This window comes from Heterocephalus glaber, unplaced genomic scaffold, assembly GCF_053883595.1.
Source record: "Heterocephalus glaber isolate CG9 unplaced genomic scaffold, H.glaber_assembly_v1.0 deba00001444, whole genome shotgun sequence".
Classification (NCBI taxonomy): Eukaryota; Metazoa; Chordata; class Mammalia; order Rodentia; family Bathyergidae; genus Heterocephalus; species Heterocephalus glaber.
The window spans coordinates 555633-569510 of record NW_028258297.1 but is presented as its reverse complement, the minus strand read 5'-3'; the positions used below and the strand labels follow the sequence as shown (position 1 = coordinate 569510).

The following is a 13878-nucleotide window of genomic DNA, read 5'->3' as shown; positions in this document are numbered from 1 at the left end:
CCAGCACTAGGATCTCTGAGGTGGGGGTACCGAGGCCTCACCGCTCTTCCGGGAGCCCCCAGGGAAGGGGACGCTTGGTAGTGCCCTCAGTATGCATCCTCACTCTCTGTGTGTCCCGTCTCGTCCCCCCCCCCCCACCGTGCTGCGCCCTTGGGGACCTCAGCGCCTAGAGTTCAGGGGTTCAGGATCTTGCCTGCGCATCACGCCCATGGCCCCGGAATTGAAAAACGTGGACATACCCCTGTGCTGCTCTGGGCCCCTCCGAAGCAGGACAGGGTGGGAGTCCTGGGACAGCCTCTGGGCCTCACCCTCCACCTGGAGCCTCTCCCAGGCCGGCCCTTTCTCCGTGACCCAGACCTCTGCTTCTGGGCGCTGCCCCAGTGCTTAAGCCTCCCGCAGGCCTCTGAAGGCCACTGAAGCCGTCACCAGGACCCCAGCGGCCTGCCTCCCACCCCAAGCAGCTAGGCTTGTTCCAGCCCCTCCTTCCCACCGTCACGTTAGCCCAGGCTACAGCTCTGCCAGCCCCACCACAGAGGACCCCAAATTATCAGTCTGACAGGGCTGCCAGCTGTTTATCAAAAAAAGTTAAAAAACAAGCATTGTGTCGCAAAAGGACATTTTAATACTAAAGATGTGGGGAGGCCATGATGTCGCTCTGAGGGCACCCTGAAATAGACTGGCGTAGTTGTCTCTCCCTGCCCATACTGGGGCAGCCCTGCCACCCACTGGCCTCAGTGACCACAGCAGCCCCTCGCTCTTGTCGACCACTAGTTTCTACCCAGGCAGGAGCCGTGGGAGCCTCTATGAGGGTCTTGCCTCTTTGGAGTCATCTGGCCCTTCCTTCCCCTCCCCCACAGTGTGCGCTTGGCCTAGGGGGGGGGGGCACGGCACCAAGACCCTGTCTGAAACAGGCTGAGCTACCTTCCAGGCGACCTGATCCAGGGGCCCAGGAGGGGCCCAGGCTCAGCTCTCCCAGTGGCCATGGCATTCCCACTCCTATGTGCCTCACCCTGGACTGTGTCCTGGGTGGGTCCCAAGGTGTCCTCCTGACCTCCTTCCTGCTGTGGTCTCAAGGAGCACTGGCTGCCAGGATCTAGGGGCTCAGGGGCTCTGGTTGGATGTCCCTGGGGTGATGGTGGCTGAGGCCTCTGGCCAAGCGTGGAGGCCCTCAGGTATGGAAAGCACCTGCCACAGGGACACTGGGGGTATGTCCCTCAAGGTGAGGTCGCAATCCTGATCCTGGATTTGGGGTCGGGGGCTCAGGGCTAGCACTGCTATCTCAGGAAGGGCACACCAATCCATGGTTCTGACGGGGGCCCTGACAGCAGGGCCTCCGTTATCGCCATGCCTGTCTTGTCACCCAGGAAGGTGCCGGCATTCCTACAACATTGCCACACTGAGGCCAGGTCCTCGATGGGGAGGCTGGTGCCTCTATAACTGGCGCTGCCCTGGGTGCTGTGCCACCCTGCCTCACTCTGGGTCTCCACAACCCCCACCTCTACTCTGCTGTGTAATGGCAGTCACATCCAGGGACCAGCACTGGACTGACATGTCCACCTCCCTCCCCTCTCTGCCACCATGCATTCTGTATTGGCACCATGGGTTCTGTGCCAGGCTGTCCTGGGCCATGGTCAGGGTGGATGAGTCAACATGCACCAAGTTCTGAGAATGTGCTGACGCTATGAACAGGGGTCTGCCCCTGTTGTCCAATCTACTCCTGCCTCACTAATGTACAGTTAGCCAAAGTTCCTCCCCTGGTGCCCCCTTCAGGCATCACAGGCCAGAGCTGGCTAACACAGCCCAGCAGCAGCTTCCTAGGCATCTATACAACCTGGTCTCTCAGACAAAGAGCCCAAGGGTCTGCATGGTCAGGAGACCTACCCAGCAATACTCATCTGCGGTTCAGCTGCAGCTCTGGTCTACCCCTCAGTGCACAACTCCCACAGCCCCACCAGTATGACCATCTGTGGCCACAGCACTACCAGAGGCGACGGCACTACCTTGCTGGGCCCAGGCTTAAGTGTAGGACCCAGAGGTGGCACTTCAGGCCCCTGCCAAGGTCATTTGCACCAGGATTGTGGAGCTGGGCAGCAGAGTCAGGCCAATCCAGAACCCTCAGGTCCTAAGGGTGGGAATGGGATGTGTGGAGTTAGTTCCAGGAGAGAGGCCGGGACCATGCTTGGATCCCAAGGGCCAGGCTGAGCCTGTTGTCCCAGCAGGGCCTCCACACCACTCCTATTCTCTCCTGAACAGTCAAGGGCAGGCAGGGGATTCAGAGTGGCCTCTCCCTCTACAATGGCTGACATGGGCAAAGTGTCCCTCCTGTCTCCACAGGGCAGGATGGGCAGGTTGCAAGTGGCCCTGCCAGCTGCCTCCCTCTGTTCTGCAGGCCTGCTGGGCTGAAGGGGTGTGGGCAGATGGGCAACAGGAGGGTGGGCAGTAGATGTGCCCAAATCAGCCAGGGCTCTTGTCCTTCCAGCGCCACTGCTCACCCCCTAAAGACATGGAGGGCAGGTGGGGGTGGAGAGGGGAGCTCTGCTAGCACATAATCCCCCACAGTCAGGGACCAGGCCGTGCTTCCAAATGTCGCATTTACTGCTGGGACAAAGGCAGCACAAGGAGGGGGATGCAGCCCGGGCAGGGGGCCAAGCTGGGAGCAGGCACTGGGCGGAGGGCCACACAGGGGGAGGCTTGGCAGGCCAGGCCTGGGGACGGCACACCTTGGCCCATCCTAGGGAGGGCACAGGACAGCCTGCAGGTCCTTGGGCAGGGAGCCGATGACCATCTCAATGTACAGCTGCGCCCGATGCAGTGTCGCCTCCTTCACAGGGAGCTGGTGGCCCTGTGCCCGCACCTGCAAAGGCAGTGGCAGTCAGAAGCAGGACATCTCCTGCCAGGAGGTAGCACCTGGGCCGGGCAGAGCAGGGAAGCTGCTCACCAGCTTCTCCCGGAGTTTCAGCACCAGGTCCACCACCTCCACCTCTGACTTGTCCTTCATCCAGGTCTCAATATTCTGCAGGGACAGTGCAGGTCCTCTGTCACAGAAGCCCCTCCCACCCTGCCCCAGGCCCCCAGACCCCTAAGCCCCAGCCTCCCGCCTGGCCCTGGCCTCTCTCACCGCCTCACAGATAGCTTCCAGGTGCAGGGCTTCCAGCTTCTGAGCCATCTCTCTGTGTCGCTGGCGATACCAGCCATCAAAGTGTGGTGACTTGAAAAACCTCCTGTGGGTGGCAAGTGGTGGCAGCTGAGGGGCTGGCCCAGTGTGCCAAAGGAGGCCTGGGCAGCCTGCGCCATGTACCCACCTATAGAGGCCCAGCCAGTCGCCCTTGAGGACGCAGGTGAGCTGAGGCCCTGCATGCTCTAGGCTGTGCAGGAAGTCATCTTGGTGGAAGGGACGGATCTGGGGAGGAGTCTGAGGTAGCGGTAGCGGCCGGTGAGCAGGTGCAGGGGAACACAGCCCACAGCCCCGCACCCAGGTCCAGCCCATTCAGGGGTTTGTCAGACTCCCTCCCTGTGGTTCCCCAGTTCTCAGCCCCGGGAGGAACACAGTGGACACCTGCACCAGATCTTCCCTTCTCTGGGGTGGGAACACCCAGACCCCCACCTTCCAGGGCGTGATGCTCTTCTGCAGCGGCATGAGGCTGGCCATGTAGTGTTCCTGGGGGTGGGAGGAGAGTGAGCCTGGGGCCTTGGTCCCCCACTGCTGTCCCCTCCTGCCTGGGCCTCACCAAGGGGATGATGAAGCTCTGCGTGAGCTCCAGGAGGTGCCGCTTCAGCAGAGCACTCTGCACATCCCATGGCCGCTGCTTCTGCACACCCTGCCAGAGGGAGGCAGGGAGCTGAGCCCAGAGTAGCCCAGGCCCCCGGTGGCTTCACCTCACGCAAGCCCCTGCATCCTGCCCTCAGTCCACAGTTCCTACCTTGAGCAGTCGTTTGAGTAGTGCCTTGTCCCGGTGGAGGTGGGCTGTGTAGGCGGTATAGAGGCCTGGCAGGAGGGTAAGGCAGTGGCTGTCTTTCTGTCCTTCCGAGCCTCCCTCCCTTCCACTCTGCTGCAGCCCCAAAGGGTATCTGGCAAGGCATCTGATCTTGCTGGGCAGCACCTATGCATCTCAGCCCACCCTACCCCAGGGTTCTAGAGACCTGCTAAGGAGGAGGGTGTCCCCCTTGCCCCCGACACCTCTCAGTGGACAGAGGTCTAGGGAGGCCTAGCTGCCCCACTGGACTGCCAAGTACAAGACTGGTCCCTCTACAGCAGAGGGGTCACAGACCTGGCTTGGTGTCAAGGGTCTTCAGCCTCGAGGGCTTTTTCAACTTGATCTGCTTAGGAAGGTCTCCTGCAAGACACAGTCAGGCTCAGCACCCAACACTCTGGTCATGGCTGCAGAGTTGGCCCTGACCAGGTACGGCTCAGATTGGGCTCAAACACTTCCAAAGATCCTAGGCTGGGTGAAGCTTCAGGGCCCACCACCCAGTCTTCCCCAGCCCCCCTCACCTGATATCTTGGGCTCCCCAATTCGGAGGATATGGGGCCAGTGTTGGAGTGTTTTGATAAAGAAAGGGTTTGTGACTCCCAGGACCACGTTAGGTCTAGAGAGAAAGACAGAGGAGAGAGAGAGAGAAAGGAGAGGCAAAGAGAAGCTGGGCAGGTAGCATGGGCTGGGGGTGGGCAGGGTGGATACACTTACGGGGCCTGGGTTCTTGTGGTAAGCTCCTTAAATTCACTGTCATGGATGGTGAAGTAGGGGCGGAAGTCACAGCAGAACTTGAGGGGCTGCAGGCAGCTGAGGGGTGGGGCAGCAGGGATCAGGTGAGACAGGGTGCCAGCTGTGCCAGGATGGCCAGGGATGGAGGCACATACCTGGTCAGGGCCAGCACCATCTCCGAGGACACATCTGGTGAGGGTGCCAGAACTACCAGGGGCTCCCCAAGAAGCATGAGCTCCCACAACGTCTGCACATGTGTCAGCACGGGCCGGAAGCACCTGTCAGTGGGCAGCTGGGGTCAAGTAGGGCCTGGGGCCTCTAGCGCAGTAAGCACAGGTCTGGCAGGACCCACCCTTGGGTGAACACAGGGCCCTGCTCAGGCAAACACAGGGTGGGGAAGGTGTATGAAGACCTCAGATCAGGACTCAGGTTGCCAGGCCACCCTAGGCTCTGAAAGACCAGCTGGGCTCCATCTGCTTTGGAGGTGGGGTATGCAGACTGGACTTAGCCTGGACCTGGCCTGTATGGGGCCAGCAGTCTTGCAGCATCCCCAAAACCCAGGGAGGGACTCGTCCCAGCCCCTGCTGTCCCTCAAACCTGCAGCTCTGCTCCTCTGGGCCCAGCAGGGGCAGGCTGACCTCAAAGCCCAGGTTCCCTTGACTCGGAGAGGTCGAGGGGGGCCTCGGGTGGCAGATGTCCCTGACAGCCTCACTGGGCACTGCTTCTGGAACCTTCCTGCTGATAGTGCCCACACTTGGGCACAGGCTTCCTCTTCTGCACAATCTCCCCTCACAGGATGTCCCGAGTACCACTCATGACGGGCAGTTCCTCCCCGGGGCAGCTTTTCACAAAAGCAAGCCACACCCTCAGGACTCACCTGAACAGGTCCGGTTCATGGATGCTGGTGAGGACCATGGGGGCTGGTCGCAGGTTCTGAAGGTGGAGGGCAGGCGGTCAGGGCTAAAGACGGAGGCCGACACGGGGCTGTGCTGGGTTTGTCTCCCCACAGGGAGGTGAGGTAGAGCCCCATCCGTCCCTACCTCTTGGTCACCGTGCTTTGGTGGGCTGGGTTCCAGCTTGTCCACTCTGGATGGGATGCACACCTGTGGAGGGGAGCAGCTGCCAGGGGGAGCAGGGTGTCTCCACAGCCCTGCGCACTCACTCGGTGGAGGCCCTCACCTGGATGATGACGCCCATGACAGGTAGATTCAAGGTCTCCCCAGGCACAGGGGCTGGCCACTGGTCAATTTCATTACAAACTGTGAACACAGGTGGTCCAAGTCAGGAGCCCTCCCCGAGGAGAAGCTGTTTGCCCAGGCCTGTGGGGCACATATCAGTCACACCTGACTCCCACTCACCAGCTTCCAGACAGGGCGCCAGCTTGTCAAAGTACTCTGGGGCCATCAGGCTCAGCAGTGACTGGAACAGCCGGACAAAGGGCAGGCGGGACAGCAGAACCAGGGACTGTAGTGATGCAGGGCCCGTCAGAGGGCAGCCAGCTCCAGGTGTCAGGCCAGCTACTCAGGGGCCTGTGGGGACCTTGACATCAGGGTAGCTGGAGCTGGTCCAGGGCAGTGCACCCAGCTGCCCAGAGCGGGATATGGATACTCAGACCCCAAGACCCTCAGGATACAGCAAGGTGGGGCAGGACCCCAACTGTCAGAGGGAAATGTGAGGCAGCTGAGGTTCCTGGGTCCATCTCCCCAGGGTTCACGTGCCTGGGTTCAGGACTGAAGTTGTCCTAATCCTGAAGATGTGACAAGACCAGCAAACAGTGAGGGCCAGGGGTGTCCAGGCCTGGGGAAGAAGGGCCACCGAGGCATGCGGTGTCCTTCCCTAGCCTTGCTGCCTTGGCTGGGCTGCAGAAGGGTGGACACTCCTGGAGCTCAGACTCCCAGTCACCCCAGGCCCCCCCGCCTGCCAAAGTGGCAAGGGCTCACCTTCTGGAAGTAGCCCCTCTTCACAGAGCTGTCCTTCACCTGCCGGAAGTACACGTAGCCAATGTAGTGTGCTGGCTCCCTCTGGAAGGAGTGTGTGTCAGCCATGCCCACTCAGGCCATCTGGCGAGGTCAAGAAATGGGCAGGGACTTCTGGGGGCGGTGACGGTAGGGATGCAGAAGGCTCGGGACCAGGTTTCCCAACCCTCTGGGGCCTGTTCTCAGGAAGGTGGAGACCTTCCAGGGTTAGACCTGGGCTTCCTGGCTCAGAAGGTGAGCAACGCCCCTCCTCCTACACAGCAGGGGACACTGACATGGGGCGGGGCTTCCTCACAAAGCCCTGATGTGAAGAAGGGCTTCGGGGACCTTGGTGAGTCCCCAGAGGGCAGTACAGGCTGGTGCTTGGGCCTGCAGGACTGGCAGGGCTTGCAGCAGTCAGCGACCCCACCAACAGGCCTGGCTGGCACCTCTCCTGCCAAACGGGGCCCAGCAGCTCCGAAGGGGCTGCTCATACTGCCAGGGCATCCCGGGAGGGGAGGGAGCACCCACCACTCACCTGCAGGGTCATGGGGGCCTTGCTGTTATAGGGCTGGTCATCAGCATGCCAGGGGCTCCTGTGCCCTCCGCACTGACGCATGCGGAAACTGAACTGAGTGTCCCCAAGGCAGCCTGAGGAGGGGCAGCAGCGCCCTGCAGGTCAGGGCTAGGAGCCTCCACTGCCGCTGTTGGCTGGGGTGGACACAAGGGGGCAAGGAGCCTGCAAGGCTGACCCCTCCTGGCACAAACATTCCAGGGAGGACCCCAGCCTAAGGGACCGTGTTTCCTAAAGCCTTTCTACCCTGACCCTGCATACCCCAGCAACGGCCTTGCAATAAACTCAGTACACAAGAGAAACACCTTCAACGTCCCTGGGGGGACATAGGCCCAGCCTGCCTGGGACAGGAGACCGGCACTGGACATGGCACAGGCCACCAGAAATAGGAGTAGGGCAGCGAACCCAGCTCCTGGTGGCAAATGGGGAGGGTGCAAGAGAGCAGATTCTGCCGGCACCTTTGCCCAGGCCACCTTTCCATGTGATTCCCGCCGTAGCCTGGTGTTTGCACAGACCAAGGGCAGGTGGGTATGACTTATCCCTGGAGCGGTCTTGATGTCTCTGGCCTGGGTCCCATCACCCCAGCCCCAGAACTAGCATCCAGCCCAGGAAGGGTGGGGTCACCTACCTGAGTGGGAGTCAGGAAATGACAGGTAGCAGATGCTGCTTTTCTGAAACACAGAGCCCAGTGAGGGCCACTCCCTCCTGGGGACACCCACTCCCAAGAGCACCACGACCTACCTCCTTGTCTGTGAGCCGGAAGTCACTTGGGTACACCAGCTGCAGGGGAGGACAGAGCGCTTGGTGTCACCACCTGGCTACGGCACCTGCCCACTGGAGCCGGCCTCTTCCGGCCCTCTCTCTCCAGCATCCCCTCCCTCCCCACACACCATCTTCCCTGGCTCAGGCCCTCTTGGTTCCTTGCAGGCTCCCCGTTGCTCAGGGACCCCTTCTCACCTCCTCCTCCTTCTGCACATGGCCCCAGGCCAAGCCTCCACCAACCGTCCACACAAAGACATTGGAGGCCCCCACCTGGCTCATCCTCCACTCTTTCACCCCTTCCCTTGGCCAGAGGGTCTCAGGCTCAGCCACCCTGTCATGTGTTTGCTCAGATGTCACCTGGGAATGACCCTGCCCCATGATGGCAATTTCTACTAGGCCTTCCCTCCCTGTCCCTGCTTGATCCTCTTCCGGGGCCTGTGGCCCACCTGCATGGCCAGCTGGGTAACCCTCCCCCTGGCCTGGGGAGTGGGCAGTCAGGTGACACCCCAGACACTGAAGCACAGGGTCTGACCAAACAGTCCAGAGGCTGGCTGGAGATCAGCAAGCTCTGCAGGAGGAAGTGGGCCGGGCAAGCACAGCTAAGAGATCCCTGCAAGGTACTAAAAAGGTCCCTTTGAGGCGGGCCCCTGAAGTGTCTCCTGGGCTGACTCCCACAGGGTCTCCTCCTTTCTATCCAGCACCTACACTGAGGAGTCACTGAGGCTGAACCCTCAGAAGCGGGGAGCTGCTGTCCCCGAGATAAACACTGCCCACTCAGGGAACAACACTGCTTGTCCCTGTTTGGCCTCGGCTTGCTGCTATGTCCTATTTTGTTTCTTCAAATGTGTGCTAAGTCTCTTGAAGGAAGGGACTCTGTCCTGGTTACTTCTGCCTCCCAACATTTGGCAGGAAACAGACCCTTCCCAAATACAGCATCTGTGGGCCGGGGATTTAGCTCAGTGGTTCTGCCACCTGCCTTGAAAGCACAAGGTCCTGAGTTTGATCACAAACAAACAAAAAAACCCCAAATACAGCATGTGTGGGAGGTGTGAAAATTCTTCCATGAGGTGGACCAGAATAGGTAGGTGTGTGGTTAATTTTAGAAGTCAATTTGACTGGATTGAGGAATACCTAGGAAACTAGGAAAGTACCACTGCTGGGTATGTCTATGAGAGTGTTACCAGAGACTGGGATTGGGGCTGGTAGGCTGAGTGGGTTAGATCTGCCCTCCGTGTGGAGGCCCAGATAACAAGAACAGCAAAGGAAAGGCAATTTCTTCTATCCATCGCTAGAGCCGGGACATTTTCTCCTTGGACATAAGAACTCCAGGCTCTGGTCTTGGGACTCAGGACATGCTGAGCTGGCTCCTCTACCCCAGCTTCTCAGTCTCAGGTCTTTGGCTTCCCTGGTTCCAAGGCCTTTAGACTCGGACTGAGCCATGCAGCCAGTGTCCCAGGGTCTCTAGCTTGCACACAGCCTGCTCTGGGACCTCTCAGCCTCCAGTCACATGAGCCAATTACTCTAACAAATCTCACCCATCCATCCACCTATCCATCCAGGAGATCGGTTTCTCTGCAGCAGAAGGTACTGAGACCTCAACCTTGGAAGGAAGTGCGGTGAAGGAGCTGCCAAGTATGCCTGCACCGATGGGTCACGAGGGAGGGAGGGAGCCAGGAGCAGGTAGGAAGCTGAGGGGGACTTGCTGGTGGGGCCACATGAACAGGGATGCCTGAAGATAGCTCAGTGAGAAGCAGGGGCCACAAGACACACAGGTTGAACCTGTGTCTGCACTGTGAGGAGGGCGGAGGACAGGTGGGTGCTGGTGGCTGGGGCAGGGTTACCAGAGGTCCTTTCCTGGAAGTCAAAGGAGCCTTTTAGTCTCTAGGCAGGCCCCTCACCTCAGCTCTACATCCATGTCCTGGGGCCTCAAGAGAACACCTGATCAGGGAAACCTGTCTTCATGGCTGGAGCACGCTCTGTGCCAGTGGCCCTGGAGTCCAGGTAAGCCTAGAGCTGAGTGCCGGTCTAGGTCAGGTGGCCCATGCCCAAGTGAGGAGACAATTGCAGAAAATCTCTGGGCAAGGAGGCCCTGCTTATCCCCTCAGCCAGGCTCTGCCCTGCCCAGGGTTCCCACGTGAGCCTTGTCCTTTTCACCTGAGACTGCCTGCACAGGTCACCGCTCGTGTAAGCTGTCCTGTGTAAGACGGAGGTGATGGGCTCTGCCTGGCTCTCTAGGCAGTGGTTCTCAGTGGGGACCAGCAGCCCCTCAGGCCCACAAGGTGAGACTATTCCCCTAAGTCAGTGTCTGCTTCACGCTCATCTCACTGCACACACAACTCCCAGAGGCAACGCCTGTGACCCTGGCAGACTACTGTGGAAGCTGATGTGAGAATCTACTTGGCTTCTATCTGATCAGGTATTAGCCATCTTGTCAAAGCATCAAACAGCCAGGTGGGCTGATGCACACCTATAATCCCAGAACTCTGGAGGCTGAGGCAGGAGGATCACTTTGAGTTCAAAGCCAGCGTAGGCTACATAGTGAGTTCAAGGCCAACCGGAACTACATAGTGAAACCCTGCCCCCCCCCCCGCAAAAGCATCAAACTATACTGCTTACTTTTACTTGTTTTTGTTTTAGAAAATGTGTTTTTTCTTATAAATATACACTACATTAATACATAAGGTTTATTTTTCTTAAATGAATATTTTAAAGTGTCCTGTTCTACTTTTAGCACAATAAACATGGACAGATATAACCCCGTGAAAACAAAAGGTTCTCTGGAGTCCTCAATAACTTTAAGGCTAAGATTGCACAGCGTGGGAGCTGCCACCCAGGAAGAGCCCATATGGAGGGGGCTCCTTGGCCTTTCTGGCCACAGGACCTCCCAGATGAGCCAGGATATTAAGCTGGGTTCTCAAGGGCTGAGAGGGCAGAGCCAGGCCCTCTCTTCATCTGACCTGATATTCTATGTGCCGTGGACCATGGGACCATGTCACTTCTCTCCACCTGTGCATGCAGCCTCCAGTGCACCCATCTGCAAGGGACTCCACATGCAGGTGCTGGGGGGCTGAGCACTACAGGTCCAGAACCATTACTGTTTCTAACAGATGGACTCCTGCAGGGCAAGACCCTGGCTGCTGACAGCTGCTCAGTAGACGACAGCCTCTTGCCTTGGCTTACTGTGGTTTCTGAGAGAGAAGTTACCTGAAACAGACAACCTACCCTACCCCTGCTGTGTAGCTGCCTCCTTTCATCCTTTAAGGCTCAGCTGAGCCTGTTTCAGTCTCCTCTAAGCAGCCTGCATCTTCCTTTGGCATCCTGCACAGGACAGTGCCAGGGCTTCTCAACCCTCAGCCAGGCTGAGCTAAGTGAAAGTCCACAGGAGCACACTCTTCCCCCATGATTCTAGGGAAGGGATGACAGACAAGACGCAAACCTGAAGAGGATCATGTGACTGAGACCCAACTCACATATTGCTGCCCAGTGTTTGGCACAGACTCAAGTCACCAGGAGCCTAGGGGTCTCCCCCGACCTCCCAGCCTGTGCAGCCTCAGGAGCCCAGTCATAAACACACACACACACACACACACACACACACACACACACACACACACACACGGCCTCTATCAATGCATGCTTAGAATTAACTCTCTGAATGGATGTTTTAGAAAATTAGACATGAGATCCCTTAAGGAAAGGCCCCATGTACCCGTGTATGTGTGTGTTTATGTTTCAGAGTCTCACTGCGACAGTCCAGGCTGGCCCTGAACTCACTACATAGCCCAGGCTGGCCTCCAGTTTGGGATCTCCTGTCTCAGTCTTCCTCCTGATGGAATCACAGGTGTGCACAATACTTAGCTCCCTTGTGATTTGGGGTTTTTTTGCCAAATCCAGGATTGAACTCAGGACCTTGCTCTTGCTGGGCGGGCATTGGCACCACTGAGCTAAACCTCCAGTCCTCCTTTGTGATTTTATGGGGCTCAATCTGGGCAACAGAAAATGAGCTCTGCAACCTAGGGCAAATCACCTTGCCTCTCAGGCTCCTCCATCAAGTTGTGTCATTTGCAAAAGCACACCTGGTGGCCTAGTGTGCAGTAGGATGAGGTTCCTACAGGGTGCTGAGTACTGTGCTGGGAGCCCAGGGTTCCTGGCCATGAATCAGTTTTCTGCTTAGTCGACTTTGGACTTATGGCTTCTCGGAGTTCATCGGGACCTTAGGAAGCATTTCCCACCCACAGGGAAGGCTGCACTGGGTTTCCTGAGAGTGACTCCTCAGCCTCACCTGGCCCACTGGAGTGATTGGGTGCTCATGGCCCCCTGGACACTCAGAAGTCCCTCCTGATGGTTGGTGGAGACTACTTTCTAGGCACCTCCACCTATGGTGGGCCTCCCTCTGCTGGTCAGCTCCCTGGTCTGTGTCAAGGCTCTACAGAGAGATCATCCTGACTGTGCCTGCAGGAGGCATTTCCATCTATACCTGGAGAAAGGGAGGCTGTCCCTGTGGATGGGATGGGGAAGGGCAGGCAGTGGGAAAACCACATCAAAGGCCCAGTAGCTGGTGACCAGAAACCTAAGGTCGAGAACAGTAGGAGATGCGGGCCAAGGAGGAGCTTACAGGGTCCTGATCTGACTCTAAGTGAAGAGGTGACTGGACTTTTGACAGGAGAGGCAGGAGGGATGGGGGAAGGGGGGCTGGGGAGAGGAGGAGGTGACACTGGTGACTTCAGGAGAAATGGATGAGATCCTTGTTGCATGGACAGCTGTTAGTCTTGCCCTGAGCGTGGGATGTGGAGCTATGAGCTAGGCATCAAAGGTGGAGCAACTGGGGGCAAGACTTTGCCTGGGTGGGAACACAGGCTAGGGTAATGTTACAGGGGATCGCTCTGGATACACAGAGTCAGGCCCTATCTCCCACCTGTCTGGGCAGCACTCCTGGAGCCCTGAGGATGGGGTTCCCTTTCAGGAAGTACCAGGCACGAGGAGGGGGAGGTCACGCCAGGTTCATAGCAGGGAGTTGTGGAAGGGGTCAGAGGTCGTTCCGAGGTACTGCGTGTGCAAAGGGGCGCCCGCGAGGGCCAGAGCGATGCGCGCGGGGTGTGGTGGGGTGGTGGTGAACAGGGGTGGGAGGGACACTGGAGAGGGCGGGGAGGGAGGAGCGGGACAGAGGAGCGGCGGCCCGCCCGCACCTGCTCACCTCCAGCGCCTGGCCCAGCTCCAGGTCGAAGGTAACCACGCACACGCACTCCAGCCAAGCGGAGAAGCGCGCCCAGGGCGGTGCCGAAACCCGAGCCGCGCGGCCGGAGGACTTGGGGCCCGCCGTGCGGAGCCCGTCACCAGTGCACCGAGGCCCCGCGCCCGCCCGCACCTCCATGGCCACGGCTCCTACGGGGTCGCGCGCGTTGCCGGGGAACGCGGGCACTTGCCAGCCAGCCTCGGAGCAGTAGAGTGGCCGCTACGGCCCAGAGCGGCCCCGTGGCAGCCGTGCGCGCCCCCCTGGTGCTGGAGCATCGGCTCCCGCGCGAACCACAGAGAAAGGACCTACGCAGGCCAGAGCGGCCCGAACCTAAGGGCGGGACTTCTGGGGAGCAGGCACTTCCTGTACCCTCGCCAGGCAGTATGAGGTTGGGGGTCGTCCCTTCAGGCGAGCCCCGCAAGGCCAGCGGCCTGTCCTTGGGTTCCGCCTTGTTGCGGGATTGTGGGCTCGCAGAGGCGTCTAGAAGACTGCCCCACCGTCGAATTTCATCTTTGATCGGTGCCCTTTCCTCGTCCACGATCCCAGCCCCAGGCCCGCGTGAGCGCCGGAGCAGACGACCTCACTCCGCTTTAGGGCGAGTCAGGAAAGAGGAAGCTGCCATCGGTGGCCTTCTGTATCTTGGTGTTTTGT

General features: G+C 59.1%; 1 protein-coding gene across 19 annotated transcripts; it reads right to left on the bottom strand.

Moving 5' to 3' along the window:
- Positions 1 to 165: 165 nt before the first annotated feature.
- Positions 166 to 13520, bottom strand: Dennd6b (DENN domain containing 6B). Of its 19 annotated transcripts, none has more exons than XM_021258727.2 (21): positions 13189 to 13514; positions 7974 to 8012; positions 7861 to 7903; positions 7197 to 7309; positions 6644 to 6724; positions 6062 to 6167; positions 5883 to 5962; positions 5744 to 5806; positions 5581 to 5636; positions 4859 to 4981; positions 4686 to 4781; positions 4493 to 4587; positions 4269 to 4334; positions 3921 to 3985; positions 3729 to 3839; positions 3557 to 3658; positions 3303 to 3412; positions 3119 to 3221; positions 2939 to 3013; positions 2721 to 2854; positions 166 to 2495 (listed from the first exon to the last, which is right to left on the bottom strand). In XM_021258727.2, the coding sequence occupies exons 1-20, from the start codon at positions 13363 to 13365 to the stop codon at positions 2732 to 2734; spliced, it is 1827 nt and encodes a 608-aa protein (XP_021114386.1). In that variant the 5' UTR covers positions 13366 to 13514; the 3' UTR covers positions 166 to 2495; positions 2721 to 2731. The 19 variants fall into 19 exon arrangements, with proteins under 19 accessions (XP_021114386.1, XP_021114387.1, XP_004845377.1 ...); XM_021258728.2 differs by having other exon boundaries at positions 169 to 2122; XM_004845320.4 differs by lacking the exon at positions 166 to 2495 and having other exon boundaries at positions 2578 to 2854; positions 3729 to 3818.
- Positions 13521 to 13878: the final 358 nt, after the last annotated feature.